This window comes from Silurus aristotelis, assembly GCF_946808225.1.
Source record: "Silurus aristotelis genome assembly, chromosome: 19".
NCBI classification, from domain to species: Eukaryota; Metazoa; Chordata; class Actinopteri; order Siluriformes; family Siluridae; genus Silurus; species Silurus aristotelis.
In genome coordinates this window covers 17,379,585-17,398,273 of record NC_139592.1, presented here as the reverse complement: position 1 = coordinate 17,398,273, position 18,689 = coordinate 17,379,585, and the positions used below count along the sequence as shown (strand labels likewise).

The following is an 18,689-nucleotide window of genomic DNA, read 5'->3' as shown; positions in this document are numbered from 1 at the left end:
TCAGTGATAAATACTAGTTTTTGCCAACTGTAGTCTGAAATTAACACACTGCTCAGATTAATTGCAGTCTAAAGCCATTTTCATGGTTTCAAAGTGGTACAATCCACAGTAATCTCATGTATCTTTAAGATGCACATTTTGGTTATTTATTAACAGCAGCAAGTGACGAAGTGATTTAAAGTGATTTTAGTTGAAGCCCGTTCAGAAGTAGGGCATAAGGGTGGATCAGGCAGGTTAGTAAGGTATTAAAATAATTCAAGCCAAACAAGTTTTTCTGCCTTGTGCAGTGGCATTATATTTCTTATATGTAGTGACATTATGTTTCTCTCTCTCTTGGAAATATTTCTAAAATGAAAGAAAGCTATCCTATTAATATTTTGTACATGAACCTCAAATGAACAACTGAAATCACAAACTTTTGAATGAAGCATGAAACAGAAAGGGCAAAAAGACTAGCTACATGTGGTCCTAGAATCTCCTCAATAGTCCTCATCTGGCTTTGATAAAACATACAACTGTGTGTTATTTGAATAAAAAAGAAACCTAATGCCAATGTTTATGAAAGTTTTACAACAAGGTAGCATATATAAAGATACAAGCAGTGGGCCTAACACATAACCTTGTGGAAAATTAGATTTTACTTTAGTAAGTATAAAGAAGCCAACATTTACATCTACAAAATATCAGGCAAAAATGACCTAAGCTTGGAGAGGGCTGTTTGCTAAAATTCAATAACACAATTTAAGAGCTCAGCAGTGGCAGCTGGTACTGGGATTTGAACTAACAACCTTCTGTTGTTGTTAGTTGGATGGAAATGGATGGAAAAACTCTTTATTGTTTTAGAAACACCATACATAACCAAAGGCTAAACACACAGGCCAGTACACAGAGCTATACCTTTTCCCAGGCCTCTCTTATTAGCCATTTTTACTGTTGCTTATATCAATTTGCCATTTAGACTTTTGTCAGTAAGGCACAACTTAGTAACACTTCCTCAATTGCAGAATCTTAATTGCTACATTTATAAAAGTTTAGTATAAAAATCATGTATAAAAGTTTTTGCAAACCACTCAAAACAAACAAAAAGTTTGTAATGCATCTCCACATGAAATGAAACATAGAAACACTGGTAGCAGCAACAACTTGAAGTAATCTTTGGTATATAGAAGAGTTTCATGGCCAACTCAATAAGTGCTGTAAGGTAACGCTGTCTTTTTGTTGTGGGGTTTTTACAGTTTCTCTGAGCATTGTTTGGTCTGAATATGGGGTGAATTTCTCTCGGAATTTTGCTGGAAAGGTTGGCAACCAACTTTTCTACATGTGAAATAAGGTTCCTTTTGTAAGATCATTGCTGATGTCTTTTGTCCTAGGCATTGTGTTAGGACACATTTAAATGCCTCAGACCAGTAAACTGCTAAAACTTGGGTTTATATAGAGGTCGTCATGAATGTATCAAGCGCATTTGATTAGGAGCACCTGGCTGCTACTTAGTCTCCTAAATGCAATGGAAGCAGTAAATGTGTACTTAGTTGTGTCTTCTGCATTATATTTATATATATATATATATATATATATATATATATATATATATATATATATATATATATATATATATATATAAATATAAATATACACAGTACAGACCAAAAGTTTGTACACACCTTCTCATTCAAAGAGTTTTCTTTATTTTCATGACTATGAAAATTGTAGATTCACACTGAAGGCATCAAAACTATGAATTAACACATGTGGAATTATATATGGAATTATATACATAACAAAAAAGTGTGAAACAACTAAAAAATGTCATATTCTAGGTTCTTCAAAGTAGCCACCTTTTGCTTTGATTACTGCTTTGCACACTCTTGGCATTCTCTTGATGAGCTTCAAGAGGTAGTCACCTGGAATGGTCTTCCAACAGTCTTGAAGGAGTTCCCTGAGAGATGCTTGGCACTTGTTGGCCCTTTTGCCTTCACTCTGCGGTCCAACTCACCCCTAAACCATCTCGATTGGGTTCAGGTCCGGTGACTGTGGAGGCCAGGTCATCTGGCGCAGCAGATCATGGTCTTGGCCATGTTAGTAGTTGGATTCTTACTAATTGTATGGGGTGGACAGGTGTCTTTATGCAGCTAACGACCTCAAACAGGTGCATCTAATTTAGGATAATAAATGTAGTGGAGGTGGACATTTTAAAGGCAGACTAACAGGTCTTTGAGGGTCAGAATTCTAGCTGATAGACAGGTGTTCAAATACTTATTTGCAGCTGTATCATACAAATAAATAGTTAAAAATCATATATTGTGATTTCTGTTTTTTTTTTTTAGATTATGTCTCTCACAGTGGACATGCACCTACGATGACAATTTCAGCCCCCTTCATGATTTCTAAGTGGGAGAACTTGCGAAATAGCAGGGTGTTCAAATACTTATTTTCCTCACTGTATATATATATATATATATAATGTTCATCTGAAGTTGTATTTACACTAAAGACTGGACCTAATAATTATTTTTATTATGTCCTGATATGTAAAACTATAGAATCGAATCAATGCGGACTTTAATTTTCACATGACTTTAGCTGTAAACCTGAGACTCTTGGCTGAAATAGATGAAAATGCACATGTTTGTTTACTATTTTCTGTGAAGGCTCTGCTGAAAATGTATTCCATTTTGTCAAATCTGCTTAAACAAAGGTTGAATATGTAATATTTAGAGGAAGTAGGTTGAGTTTTTCATTGGGTTACAGTTCAGGCAACTCTTTCCTGAAGTCTGATGTTTGTAATGCAAAGCTTATGGAACCCTATTTCTTGCATTCCATGTTAAAAAAATATTTTACCACATGACTGAATTCTCTTTTTTAAGAGTCTCTTTCAGGCTTACTATTAGTAGTAATTAATAGTTGGATAGTTGGATTAAATAAAATGCAACATGCTCATCTAAATATAGAATAAAGATTATTGTTGATCATTTCACTGCTCAAAGGCATTCAGATCCAAATTAGGTGAGTTTATGCATGCATTAATAGTAATACAGTGTTATGGACCCTGGTACAACTGGTGAGTACTATCCCATTCCAGCAATGCCCCAAAAATATGAGTTTGCACAAATTACCTAGAAGCATATGTCAATATTTTCAAGTGTTCTGCAGGAGCTTGGGTGTGGCCAGTGTCACATTGGGTGGTCTACCTTTTGAGACTGCTCTCAAGGGAAGCCCAGCTTATCACCCAAAAGGCCTCAAACATGCTGGACCATTTGGATTTGAGGGGGATCAATAATACCCCTAAACAGTTTTATCAGTGCGTCTGCTCAGTGATGCTCAGCAAGCATGTTCTCCTGCTTACATTCATGAAACATCTCTGAGACACCTGTCAAAGGGGGCTGAGGGCAGAGGAACATGGTGCCATAAATCATGTTGAATCCAAATTGTTTGCAGAGTGGGAAGTAGCTAAAAGAGTTTAATTAGCAAAAATTAGAATTTTAGGCCTATATCTAACAGGTTCCTTTCACACTGGCAGCATATTTTTGTGATATACTATACTTTTAATTACTTAATGAAAAAGAGTTGATGGTTATTCAATAGTGTAAACAAATTTGATGGTGAAGCTGCCAAACAAAAAGTAAAGGAACTTTTTAGCAATGGTGTGAACTTTTTCAACCAAATGTCATAGATAACTGAAAGAAATTAGAATAAATTGTTTCTCAGAATTTTGATCTCAGATGTATGGTTCAGTTAATCCACATCCCGGGAAGTCTTTCAGTAATCTCTCAGCAACAAATTCTGTAGTCAAGTGAATGACTAGGTGACTCCAATGTGTTTTGTGATCCCATCTGGAAATGTATTTTATTTAATAATTGGTAAAGCTTTAAATGGTTTGCAGTTAGTCTGCTTTTTCTTGATTCCTTGTAAAGCACAATAAATGCATCCTGTATTGATTGTTCTATATTCCACTAAATAGAAATGTTTTTCAATTTTAAATTTAATAAAAACCTTTTTTTCTTACATATTTGATCAGGTCATTTGGATCAAAGCATCATGAGATCATGATGGGGAAAAAAGTTTCTCAGTTTATCAGTATCTCATAATTCTTTTATATATTGACATTAAGCTTGTTTAATATATTTAGCAGCATGAGCTAAAGATAAGAAACAAGATTTAATCTTATTTACCAATTAGGTGTGAAGTGTAATATCTCAGCAACAGACATTTTGGTGTTGAATGTATTATATTGCACCAATGGTCCCAATGGCTACTCATTGTTAACAAAGGCAGAAAATTATTGGATTGGAAATATATTTATATATGTTTTTTTGGCACACCGTGTTGGCTTTTGGTTTTTAAAGCTACCTAATAGCTTACATCTTGTGGTAAACAATGTGAAATAATTAAAATAATGAGAGAATAACACACCTGAAAAATATAACCAGACAAATGTCCAATTACCCTTGGATCCTTAAGGGGGGCATGGGATCTATACTTTAAAAATCATATTCCGTATTTAATTTTCAACTTCAATATTCTGTCATTTGGCAGGTAAAATAACTAGAATGTTGTCAATGTCTAAATATTAAAGATCCAATACCGTGTATATCAGCTGGTTTGGAATTAATTTCCTTTTTCTTTTTTAAGCTGTAAATGTGTATTTAATTTGTTGTGTTTTGTCATGATACGAACCACTGTCCACAGATTGCTGTTTTTAAAACTTTCATGCTTTTGGCTTACTAGATTTTGGAATTTGAAAAGGTGGCCACTCAAGTTCTTCCACAACCGCCTTGACAAATCATGCTGTTCTGGACCTCACTTAGAACAAAGAAAACAACTCTGATCTAAGTTTTTAGTTTGGTGAAGAAAATTTGCAAAGCTTCAGCAAACAAACTGTGTGCTCCCAACTGTGTGGCAACAGTTTGATGAAGGGCGAAATATAAGCTCACTCTCAGCACTGGAGCTCCTCAGGGTTGTGTTCTGAGTCCCCCTGCTGCACTCATGACTGTGTGGCCACAACTCCACCCTAATCACCAAATTTGCTGATGACACTGTTATGGTGGCCTGATCTCCAACAATGATGAGACGGCCTACCTACAGATAAAAAAAAACCTGGAGAGATGGTGCTTCTCCTGAACGTCAACAAGACTAAGGTGTTAATAGTGGACTTCAGCACGAAGCAGGACGGTCATACCAGCCACTAATCATCAATGGGACCCCAGTGAAGAAAGCGGACTGTTTCCGCTACCCAGGTGTTCACATCATGCAGGACCTGTCGTCATCATAGTCCCGTCACAACAACACCCTGGTGAGGAAGCCCCGCCAGCGTCTGTACCATCTGAGATACTTAAGGGACTTTAAACTACCCTCTTAAGTGCTAAGGAATTTCTATCTGTGTAAAGCTGCTTTGAGACAATCTCTATTGTTAAAAGCGCTATACAAATAAAAATGAATGAATTGAATTGAATATATATACGTATACAGGTAGTCGTCGACTTACAACCTATGCAACTTTCGACCATTCGACTTTACGACCACAATTGCTAGCCGCGTAATTTTACAGTACTGTACATATAGCCTACTCTACTTATGACCAAATCGTGTTACGAGTGTCGTATGCCGCGGCTACGCCGCTAGCCGTGGCGTACGACAGTGTGTACCAGCTTCCGGCATCATTTCACAGTACTGTAAATATAGCCTACTTTACTTACGACAAAATCGTGTTACGACTGATTTGTCGGTCTCAATTGTGGTAGTAAGTCGACGACTACCTGTATTTTATTTTATATTGTTATTTTTATGCTTAGTTATACCTTATACTTTCATACATAATTTTTTTATTTATTTTGTATGAATGTCTATTTCACAAATCAAAATTGAATTGTGATGGTTAGGTTTTCACAACATTTTGCCCATATTGACAGCCACAAGGGTAGGTCCTAAGCAATGCATGCAGCATCATAAACTCTGGCAAGGCCCCATCCCTCATCTGCTCATTGCTATAAATTATAACGAGATATTCTGCAGGGGGTCTGCCAAATGACATGGAAACAAAAGTAGGATGAAAATTAGATTAAATCAGCTGCTATTCTTAACAATTTAATATTTTAATTGCTGTATGCTTGTTTATTTCTCAGTTCAGATTTGCATCACATTGTCAAATGTTAGAGCATTTGTCTAACACTTAGTCTTCTAACATGCTACAATCTGTCAGTCACGTTTCCTGAGAACTTAAAACTCCGGACTTCTAGTAGTTCCTAGAATAGCAAAGTCCACTAAAGGTGGTAAAGCATTTTCACATTTAGCTCCTAAACTTTGGAATAGTCTTCCTGACAGTGTTTGTGACTCAGACACACTCTCCCAGTTTAGGTGCAGATTAAAAACGTATCTTTTTAGCAAAGCCAACACATAACACACATCACATATCTGTAGTACATCTGATCAAATGCACATTATCAACTTGTGCTGTTAATATCATGAACAGCAGCTACGCTAATTCCTCTCCACTGCTTCTCTTTCTTTACCCATCCAAGTCAAGTCAAGTCAAGTCGCTTTTATTGTCATTTCAACCATATATAGCTCATGCAGTACACAGTGAAATGAAACAACGTTCCTCCTGAACCCAGGTGCTACATAAAACAACATAAAACAACAGTCACAGAACAGAAGAACACAGGGCCAAGAACTAAGATCCTCGCCACATAAAGTGCATGTGTGCAACTGGTGCAAACAGTGCAAAGGACAACACAAGACAGTGCAAGACAACACAGGACAGTGCAGGACAATACACAATACACAAAATATAAAAATAAAAACAGCAATAGCTCCGCCAGTAAAACCTGTCGTGACAGAATAAGGTGCACAGTAGCAGAAAAATGTAAACAGAGAAATGTTAACAGAATTGTGCAATTCTACAATAGCAGAAAAATGTAACAGAACTGTGCAATTCAACAATAGCAGCAATCAAAATAAACTGAACAGTGACCAAAGGATTTGGACAGAATATTGTGCAAAAAGAGCAAGTCCCGGAAGATCAGCAACAAACGGCATGTAAACATTTTGCGATAATGAAAGGTGTGAATGGTGCTGAAACCTGGGTGTGCGAAGTGTATGTGTGTTCAGTCCGGTTGTACAGATCAGTCACTCAGTTGTGTGTAAGTGTGTATGTGTGTGAAAAAGAGTTCAGTTCAGATGTTTGTTGAGGAGCCTGATGGCTTGCGGGAAAAAACTGTTGCACAGTCTTGATGTGACGGCCCGAATGCTTCGGAACCGTTTCCCTGATGGTAGGAGGGTAAAGTGTGTGTGTGACGGGTGTGTGTGGTCATCCACAATGCTGTGTGCTTTGCGGATGCAGCGTGTGGTGTAAATGTCCATGATAGAGGGGAGAAAGACTCCGATGATCTTCTCAGCTGTCCTCACTATCCTCTGTAGGGTCTTGCGATCCGAGACGGTGCAGTTCCCAAACCAGGCAGTGATGCAGCTGCTTAAGATGCTCTCGATGGTCCCTCTGTAGAACATAGTCAGGATGGGGGAAGGGAGATGAGCTTTCCTCAGCCTTCTCAGGAAGTAGAGACGCTGCTGGGCTTTCTTGGTGATGGAGCTGGTGTTAAGTGACCAGGTGAGGTTGTCCGCCAGATGAACACCAAGGAATTTGGTGCTCTTGACGATCTCCACTGAAGATCCATCGATGATCAGTGGAGAATGGTCACTCTGTGTTCTCCTGAAGTCAACAACCATCTCTTTCGTTTTGTCCACGTTCAGCGACAGGTTGTTGGCTCCACACCAGGCTGTTAACCGTTGCACCTCCTCTCTGTATGCTGACTCATCGTTCTTGCTGATTAGACCCACCACGGTCGTGTCATCAGCAAACTTAATGATATGATTCGAGCTGTGCGTTGGTGCACAGTCGTGAGTCAGCAGAGTGAACAGCAGTGGACTGAGCACACAGCCCTGAGGGGCTCCAGTGCTCAGTGTGGTGGTGCTGGAGATGCTGTTCCTGATCCGTACTGACTGATGTCTCTCAGTCAGGAAGTCCAGGATCCAGTTGCAGAGGGAGGTGTTCACGCCCAGTAGGCTCAGCTTCTTTAAGTCTATGAACAGTATCCTTACATAAGAGTCCTTGTTATCCAGATGGGTGAGGGCCAGGTGGAGGGTTGTGGAGATGGCATTGTCCGTGGAGCGGTTTGGACGATACACAAACTGCATGGGGTCCAGTGCGGGTGGGAGCTGGGTCTTCATGTGCCTCATGACGAGCCTCTCGAAGCACTTCATCATGATGGGTGTGAGTGCAACGGGACGATATTCATTGAGGCAGGAGACAGAAGACTTCTTCGGCACAGGAATAATGGTCGTCGTCTTGAGGCACGTAGGAACAGTGGCGCTGCTCAGGGAGATGATGAAGATGTCAGTGAAGACATCTGCTAGTTGTTCTGCACATTCCCTGAGCACTCTGCCAGGAATGTTGTCAGGTCCAGCAGACTTCCGTGGGTTAACTCTGCATAGAGTTTTCCTCACTTCAGCTGTGGTCAGGATCCCGAGGCATTCTGAGGTTGCTTCAGCCCCAGTCATGTCCCACCTTATATGAAGATTGTGGACCTTTAAAGAAGTAGATGCCTCCAAACATCCTGAACCATCTAGAGACGTACCAGTGCCAGTTAGAGTTTTGACATTGGACATCTTTGAGTGTTTAAAGGCTCTGGCATGGAGAAGCTGGTGTTAGATCTATGATGATCACAAATGTTGAGCTATTTCATGAGTTGCTCAGTAGCTCCTAGTTTTATAAACACAAATGACTGTATGAGACTGTAGAAAGAGCATTACTTATAATCCAGTGCTCATGTTAGTTCTCACTCTCCAGTGTTCTGTATTGTTTAAAGATTTATTTGCCCCTCAGGGATTATGGCACACCTTTGACCTAAACAGTTAAATTCTGTAAAGCTGCTTTGAGACAAGTTCTGTTGTGAAAAGCGCTATAGAAATAAACTTCACTTGACTTGACTTGTATCCCTGTCATAGGGCATAGTGGATCCTAGTTATTAATTAGATATGTTTATAAACAAATGTGCAATTGGTACAGAAATTGCAAAGGAAACAATAAATAATTAATGAGACAGCAAAATAAGGTGAAAGATCATAGGTATTGTACACACTGTAAGAATTTAATTAATTTTTATTTGTATAGCGCTTTTAACAATGAACATTGTCTCAAAGCAGCTTTCCACAGATAATGCACTGATAAAGAATAAATATGTAAAAACTCTCTGAGATGGCATAAGGAAGAAACCTTGAAAGGAACCAGACTCAAGAGGGAACCCATCTTCATCTGGGCGGCACCGAGTTCCTGTTCTTACTCAGTCATGTCATGGATCCCAGGGCGTGAACATGCATCCTGGATGACTGGATCACACACGGCATGTGGACATTAAAGATGCTGAGCCATTCACACCTCACATTATAAATCTGTCTTCACAGACCACCTGTGTTAAGATTTCATGCATCATTTCCATGAGTTTATTTGTAGGCAGAAATGTTCCACAAATCTCATGTACCTTTTCTGGCTGTTTCAAAAGCTTTTACCGCATGGTGTATTTATTTTCTAGGTAGAAATGTTGAAATATTCCATAAATCATATTTAATGTACTTGTACTGATGTTTTCAAACATTTTAAGTGGGTGGTTTACTAATGAAACCTTTAAATCTGTGAAAGATGAGATGATGAGAAGACAAATGAAGAAATGAAATCTCTGATTAATAAGTGACATCATTTGTCTTTGTACACCAATAAGAGATTTTTTTCTCCCAAATGGCATTTTTAAAAGTCCACAAACTAATACTGTAAATGTTCATGGAAAAAAAATAATAAACACTGCATGATAAATATATTTGTGCATTGCCAAATACAATTAGGCATTCCTGCAACAAGTTATTTTGCTTCCAGTCCACTTATCTAGATAACAGATCATTTATACCCTTTACCTTAATACACTTGAATGCATTCAGTATGAATTCCCCATAGGAAAGAATGAAAGCTATTACTATTAACTGGAGTCTATTCAAGTTCTAGCATTAACATTAACTGACACACAAGCAAACAGTTTTTTCCATTGGTAAATTGTTTTAATTGTTGCATGGACATCAGGAAAAGGGGAACAGATAGACAATGCTTTTCATATTGCTGTCTTGCATACATCCAACACAGCTAACCTGCTCTACCTTCACAAACACTTACAGGTTTCACACCAAATTAATTTGTACTGCAATGATCAACACAATGCTGCTGGTTTACTTACATAAAGCATGATGTTCTAAACATACCTCTGTAAAAACTTGAAAAGGATAAGCATATGTTTAAAAAGAAAAAAAACTGCCAAGCTAAAAAAAAATAATAATAATAATCTGCTGGAAGTAATGCCCTTTAAGGCCACTTACGTTCAGACGAACAGTATAATAGAATATTCAACAAAAATGTAGTGTGTGAACACTGTTGTAAATTAGCAACTGAATTAATGTTACTTAGATTGTTTAGAGTTTAAAGAAACATTACTTGTTACATGGAAGAAATTACTTGATTATAATTGAGCTATAGAAAAGTAACAAGTATATGTAGCAGTGCTACGTTTCTTCACGTTGGCAAGCCAGGGGAAGTTACTGAAATAATTCATTTTAAACAATAAACATGATTTACAAATGACCTCACTGACAGATTATGTTGAAACCACATTTTCAGTAAGGCATTTACATATGGGCCTTTTGGGAGTAATTGCTGAGTCTATTATTTTTATGACTTTTGCCTTTTCTATGCAAATAACTTGCAATGCTGATAAATGGTGGAATATAGGCACAGGATGCAAAACTCTTCAGAGATTGGATGTCTGCTAATGCTAAATCTACAACAACCCATTCAGTCATTCTTAGACAGCAGGCTCTGGCACACAGTTGCATACAATAAATGTATAGAGATCAAAGAAAATAGATTTTAAAAAGTAATGATAACTAAAGTAATAATGCAAAACAATAAAATCAGCTTTCTGATAGTACTGGCAGTACAGACTAAGACTGTAAGGTTTTAGAACAGGCCAGATGAATTTCCACTTTACAATAGAGGCCTCTATTGCCTGAGCAATACAATTGTAAGAAACAATCGTAATCATAAGATCCAGGAAGAGAATAGGGAAGCATACTGATTAAGATTAGTCTGCTGTAAACCAGTGCTGACTCTCCTCCCACAGATTGCGTTCTCATTTCAAGATAATGTGATAGCCATCATTCGTCTCAGCTGTAAATTCAGAAACAGAAACGAGAAATAATAAATGTTACTAAATTAGGAAACAATTACCTTCACATATTTGGTTAATTACAGTTAATTTACCTTTCATTGTGTCCAACACAAAACACATCTCATCCTGAAAGTTCTGAATCATCTGTGTGGAAGAAATTTTTAATTAGGTCATACAACAGACTTAAAACGTGCTTAACTAACTAAATTTTTCTTTAAAAAAAAAAATTAATAAAAAAAAATTTGTAGCATACTAATAATATACAAGTCTAGTAAAAGTAGTAACGAAGGCGTTACCAGTCTTCCGCTCTACCGGAGGTGACAACACAATGGACCAGGTATATAAAAACATACCTGAGGCATAAACGGCCATTCCCCTCCTCAATTTGGGCCAGTCTCATCACCTCTCTTTATTTATGCTTCCCAAATACACACCACTAGCTACATTTAAATGTACACTTTTTTGTCTTTCCGATTAAAATCACTCATATTGAAAGATTCAGTAGACTGTTTATATGAGACATTATCTAATCCAGTATGGTGTTTACATGTTACACGCTTTCAGTCAAAATGGCAGGTGGAAGCGGGTTGTAATGCTAGAATTTAGTGACCTGCAATGGAAACTAAACTTTCGCATGAGTTGCCAGTCATTCAAACCTTTGTGTGGACTGGTAGAGGGTTAATGGTCCCAAAATAAGAGACCGTCAAAAATCCAATTACACTAATTATCCCACTCCTTTCAAAGAGATTACAATTTCATGCGGTTTGGGCATTTATATTCCGATTGAGGTGTTTATATGGAGCATTTTCATTTGGATTGGACTTTTAAAACCCATTACAATGCTTCATGTAAATGCACCTACTGATCAAACCAGCTGTGAAGACAGTGAAGGTATGCCCAGAGAGGGCAATTTTTTCTCCACAGCAACAGTTGTTAGTCTCTCAGTCCACACTGGACTCTCACACAGACATTGGCATATATACATCCTCTGTTTTGCACCATATTAACACGTGCATTGACAAAGTGTCTACCGTCGAACACATGAAATGATTTCCTAATCATAAGCCGTGGCTGAACTTTGAGGTCCATCTTCTGCTGAAAGCAAGAGATAGTGCTTTTAAATTTGGCAGGGTACAGGACTACAACAGAGCCAAGGCCAACCTGAAAAAAAAAGGTATTAGGAGAGCCAAACACACAGACACTTCACATTGAAGACCACTTCCACAACTCTGGACATTTCATCTTAAATGCTGACTTGACTTATACCAGCAACCCACTATCACTCTCCACAAAAGATGTCTATTCAGCATTGAGCTAAGTAGATGCTCTGAAAGAAAGATGCTCTAAAGAATCAGATAAGACTGATTCTTTATCATGGCACCTGTTACTGGGTGGGATATATAAACAGCAAGCGAACATTTTGTCCTCAAAGGCAAGGTGTTAGAAGCAGGTACAATGGGCAAGCTTAAGGATTTAAGCAAGTTTGACAAAGGACAAATTGTGTTGGCTAGACGACTGGGTCAGAGCATCTCCAAAACTGCAGCTCTTGTGGGGTGTTCCTGTTCTGCAGTATCTATTTAAAGTGGTCCAAAGCAAGAACAGTGGTGAACCGGTGACAGGGTCATGGGCAGCCAAGGCTCATTGATGTACATGGGAAGTGGCCTGTGTGGTCCAATCTCCGATCTAACAGACGAGCAACTGTCGCTCAAATTGTTAAAGTTTATTCTGTTAATGTTCAATGGGTCAGGACTGTTTTGGCAGCAAAAGCAAAAAAGTATATAATATACGGTATGCACGCATGCACGCACGCACGCACACACACACACACACACACACACACACACACACACAGATCAGGCATAACATTATGACCACCTGCCTAATATTGTGTTGGTCCCACTTTTGACAGTCCTGACCCATTGAACATTAACAGCATTAACTTCAACAATTTTAAAGAGCGACAATCATGCTATTAGTCGAGATTAAATATTATATATATATATATATATATATATATATATATATATATATATATATATATATATATACACACACACACACACACACACACACCCACACACACACACTAGCAATCAGAAATATTCAACCCCCAAATAACAAACAATACTGATTGATACATATGTGAGTTATTTTGACAACAGAAGTGGACTTAACTTTGAATTTCAAATGAAAATTGTAAGTCTTGTAACACATGAGCATGTGCAGTATTATTCAACCCCCAGCTTCAGTACCTTGTGGAGCGCCCTTTAGTTTTGATAACTTCTAACAAACGTTTTCGATAAGTGCTGACAAGCTTCCTACACCTTTTGATTGGAATCTTTGCCCATTCTTCACGTGCAAACGCCTCTAACTCAGTGATGTTTGACGGCTTCCGTGATGCAACTGCCTTCTTCAAATCCCACCAAAGATGTTCAATTGGATTTAAATCTGGTGACTGAGAAGGCGACTCCAGGACTCTCCAGCATCTTTTTCCCAACCAAGCTTTGGTTGATTCGGAGGTGTGCTTGAGATCATTGTCTTGCTGGAAGATCCAATGATCACCAAGGTTTAATTTGTCAACAGAAGGCATCACGTTCTTCTTCAAAATTACATGGTATTTCTGGGAAACCATGATGCCAGGTACACAATCAAGATTGGCAGTTCCTGCCACAGAAAAACAGCCCTACATCATTATTGACCCACCTCCGTGCTTGACTGTGGGGATGGTATTCTTCTGGTCATAAGCCTGACCTTTTGCACGCCAGACATACCGCTGGTCCATATGTCCAAAAAGTTCTAGTTTGGTTTCATCAGTCCATAGAACTGTCTCCCAGAACTCTGTAGTTTTATCCAAATTCCTCCTGGCATATTCTAGTCAACTCCTGATGTTCCTGGAGGTCAAGATTGGAGTGCGTCTTGGGTTCCGGCCATGAAGTCCTTGATTATTCAGTGCACGTCTTATAGTTGCCACTAAAGCACTTGTACCAGCCTTCATCATGTCATCCTGTAGCTGTCTTGCAGTAACACAGGGTTTTTCTTAGCTGTAAATGAAATTGTGAGCTTTCTTCCATGGCCAGGAAGGTTTGCAGCTGTTCCATAAGTTTTAAACTTCCTTATAATGCTCCCAATGGTGTCTCTTGGAATGTTAACTCTTTTGGAAATCTTCTTATACCCAAGGCCCTTCAGATGTGATGAAATAATCTCCTCTCTCAGCTTTGCATCACAGCTGAAGCAAATGAAGGATCGTTATAGAGTTCCCAAAGACTTCATGATGATTCAACACCACTTTAGGCCATAAAAACTGTCAGAAAGCTTTAAAAACAACAATATTATATAGGGGATGAATAAACACACAAATACTACATCATACATTTTCTGTGTTGATTTTATGTATCACTAAACTCATTAAAAAATTTGTATTTATAAATCCTTAAAACTCTTAAGGGGTTGAATATTTCTGATTGCAAGTGTATGTGTGTATATATATATATATATATATATATATATATATATATATATATATATATATATATATATATATAAATACATACAGTGGGTACGGAAAGTATTCAGACCCCCTTAAATTTTTCACTCTTTGTTATATTGCAGCCATTTGCCAAAATCATTTAGGTTCATTCTTCTTCCTCATGAATGTACACATAGCACCCCATACTGACAGAAAAACACAGAATTGTTGACATTGTTGCAGATTTATTAAAAAAGAAAAACTGAAATATCACATGGTCCTAAGTATTCAGACCCTTTGCTCAGTATTTAGTAGAAGCCCCCTGTTGATCTAATACAGCCAGGAGTCTTTTTGGGAAAGATGCATCAAGTCTTTCACACCTGGATTTGGGGATCCTCTGCCATTCCTCCTTGCGGGTCCTCTTCAGTTCTGTCAGGTTGGATGGTAAACATTGGTGGACAGCCATTTTTAGGTCTCTCCAGAGATGCTCAATTGGGTTTAAGTCAGGGCTCTGGCTGGGCCATTCAAGAACAGTCACGGACTTGTTGTGAAGCCACTCCTTCGTTATTTTAGCTGTGTGCTTAGGGTCATTGTCTTGTTGGAAGGTAAACCTTCGGCCCAGTCTGAGGTCCAGAGCACTCTGGAGAAGGTTTTTGTCCAGGATATCCCTGTACTTGGCCGCATTCATCTTTCCCTCGATTGCAACCAGTCGTCCTGTCCCTGCAGCTGAAAAACACCCCCACAGCATGATGCTGCCACCACCATGCTTCACTGTTGGGACTGTATTGGACAGGTGATGAGCAGTGCCTGGTTTTCTCCACACATACCGCTTAGAATTAAGGCCAAAAAGTTCTATTTTGGTCTCATCAGACCAGAGAATCTTATTTCTCACCATCTTGGAGTCCTTCAGGTGTTTTTTAGCAAACTCCATGCGGGCTTTCATGTGTCTTACACTGAGGAGAGGCTTCCGTCGGGCCACTCTGCCATAAAGCCCCGACTGGTGGAGGGCTGCAGTGATGGTTGACTTTCTACAACTTTCTCCCATCTCCTGACTGCATCTCTGGAGCTCACCCACAGTGATCTTTGGGTTCTTCTTTACCTCTCTCACCAAGGCTCTTCTCCCCCGATAGCTCAGTTTGGCCGGACGGCCAGCTCTAGGAAGGGTTCTGGTCGTCCCAAACGTCTTCCATTTGAGGATTATGGAGGCCACTGTGCTCTTAGGAACCTTAAGTGCAGCAGAAATCTTTTTGTAACCTTGGCCAGATCTGTGCCTTGCCACAATTCTGTCTCTGAGCTCTTCAGGCAGTTCCTTTGACCTCATGATTCTCATTTGCTCTGACATGCATTGTGATCTGGAAGGTCTTATATAGACAGGTGTGTGGCTTTCCTAATCAAGTCCAATCAGTATAATCAAACACAGCTGGACTCAAATGAAGGTGTAGAACCATCTCAAGGATGATCAGAAGAAATGGAAAGCACCTGAGTTAAATATATGAGTGTCACAGCAAAGGGTCTGAATACTTAGGACAATGTGATATTTCAGTTTTTCTTTTTTAATAAATCTGCAACAATGTCAACAATTCTGTGTTTTTCTGTCAGTATGGGGAGCTGTGTGTACATTCATGAGGAAGAAGAATGAACTTAAATGATTTTGGCAAATGGCTGCAATATAACAAAGAGTGAAAAATTTAAGGGGGTCTGAATACTTTCCGTATATATATATATACAGTGAGGAAAATAAGTATTTGAACACCCTGCTATTTTGCAAGTTCTCCCATTTAAAAATCATGGAGGGGTCTGAAATTGTCATCGTAGGTGCATGTCCACTGTGAGAGACATAATCTAAAAAAAAAAAATCCAGAAATCACAATGTATGATTTTTTTAACTATTTATTTGTATGATACAGCTGCAAATACGTATTTGAACACCTGAGAAAGTCAATGTTAATATTTGTTTGTTTGCAATTACAGAGGTCAAACGTTTCCTGTAGTTTTTCACCAGGTTTGCACACACTGCAGGAGGGATTTTGGCCCACTCCTCCACACAGATCTTCTCTAGATCAGTCAGGTTTCTGGCCTGTCGCTGAGAAACACGGAGTTTGAGCTCCCTCCAAAGATTCTCTATTGGGTTTAGGTCTGGAGACTGGCTAGGCCACGCCAGAACCTTGATATGCTTCTTACAGAGCCACCCCTTGGTTATCCTGGCTGTGTGCTTCGGGTCATTGTCATGTTGGAAGACCCAGCCTCGACCCATCTTCAATGCTCTAACTGAGGGAAGGAGGTTGTTCCCCAAAATCTCGCAATACATGGCCCCGGTCATCCTCTCCTTAATACAGTGCAGTCGCCCTGTCCCATGTGCAGAAAAACACCCCCAAAGCATGATACTACCACCCTCATGCTTCACAGTAGGAATGGTGTTCTTGGGATGGTACTCATCATTCTTCTTCCCCCAAACACGTTTAGTGGAATTATGACCCGAAACTTCTATTTTGGTCTCATCTGACCACATGACTTTCTCCCATGACTTCTCTGGATCATCCAAATGGTCATTGGCAAACTTAAGACGTGCCTGGACATGTGCTGGTTTAAGCAGGGGAACCTTCCGTGCCATGCATGATTTCAAACCATGACGTCTTAGTGTATTACCAACAGTAACCTTGGAAATGGTGGTCCCAGCTCTTTTCAGGTCATTGAGCAGCTTCTCCTGTGTAGTTCTGGGCTGATTTCTCACCTTCCTTAGGATCATTGAGACCCCACGAGGTGAGATCTTGCATGGAGCCCCAGTCCGAGGGAGATTGACAGTCATGTTTAGCTTCTTCCATTTTCTAATGATTGCTCCAACAGTGGACCTTTTTTTCACCAAGCTGCTTGGCAATTTCCCCGTAGCCCTTTCCAGCCTTGTGGAGGTGTACAATTTTGTCATCTAGTGTCTTTGGACAGCTCTTTGGTCTTGGCCATGTTAGTAGTTGGATTCTTACTGATTGTATGGGGTGGACAGGTGTCTTTATGCAGCTAACGACCTCAAACAGGTGCATCTAATTTAGGATAATAAATGTAGTGGAGGTGGACATTTTAAAGGCAGACTAACAGGTCTTTGAGGGTCAGAATTCTAGCTGATAGACAGGTGTTCAAATACTTATTTGCAGCTGTATCATACAAATAAATAATAAAAAAATCTTGTAGTGTGATTTCTGGATTTAATTTTTTAGATTATGTCTCTCACAGTGGACATGCACCTACGATGACATTTTCAGACCCCTCCATGATTTCTAAGTGGGAGAACTTGCAAAAAAGCAGGGTGTTCAAATACTTATTTTCCTTACTGTATATATTTATAAAAAAAATCATATACGTATATAAACACACACACAAACACACACAGTATCTTACAAAAGTGAGTACACTCCTCCCATTTCAGCAAGCATTTTAGTATAACTATAGAAATGTAACTTCGATATATTTTAGAAAGTGGTGGACAAAGTACACAAAGCATTGAGTTAAAGTAGAGATACAGTAGATAAAATACGACTCCAGTAAAAGTGCTCACTTTAAACAAACATTCACTTGAGTAAAAGTACAAAAGTACTTTTGAAGGCAAATAATTAAGTATCCAAGTACTATGATTTATTTTGGATATTATGTCTTATTCTAATTTTTAATCACAAGACTCTTGATTAATCAACTTTATGTGAAAAGGCTCTGTCACTCTTAGCACACCAATCTATTAATAGAAGGATATTAATGATTTAAACGCTGATTAATATCTAATAATATATTATGAGCCCCAAACCTTCTTAACAACTTCAGGCAAACAAGTCCACGGGTGTTGTGGCAAGTTAAAATAAGGATTTTTTTTCCATTATTTATTCCTCGCTAAATGCTTCTGCTTGCTATTTAACACACACTGAACTTTATGTTGATGCTAAGTAGGTACTACCAAGCGGCGATGGTGGTTTTAGCCCTGA

At 38.8% G+C, this 18,689-nt stretch overlaps 1 protein-coding gene across 2 annotated transcripts in view; it reads right to left on the bottom strand.

Moving 5' to 3' along the window:
- Positions 1 to 10,076: 10,076 nt before the first annotated feature.
- Positions 10,077 to 18,689, bottom strand: part of tfcp2 (transcription factor CP2) — a 40,260-nt gene continuing 31,647 nt past the window's right edge. For both annotated transcript variants that reach the window (XM_083570540.1, XM_083570541.1), the window contains 2 exons: positions 11,351 to 11,402; positions 10,077 to 11,257 (listed from right to left, as the gene is read on the bottom strand). In XM_083570540.1, coding sequence (XP_083426666.1) covers positions 11,220 to 11,257; positions 11,351 to 11,402 — 90 coding nt within the window. In that variant the 3' untranslated portion in view covers positions 10,077 to 11,219. The remainder of the gene's footprint in view (positions 11,258 to 11,350; positions 11,403 to 18,689) is intronic.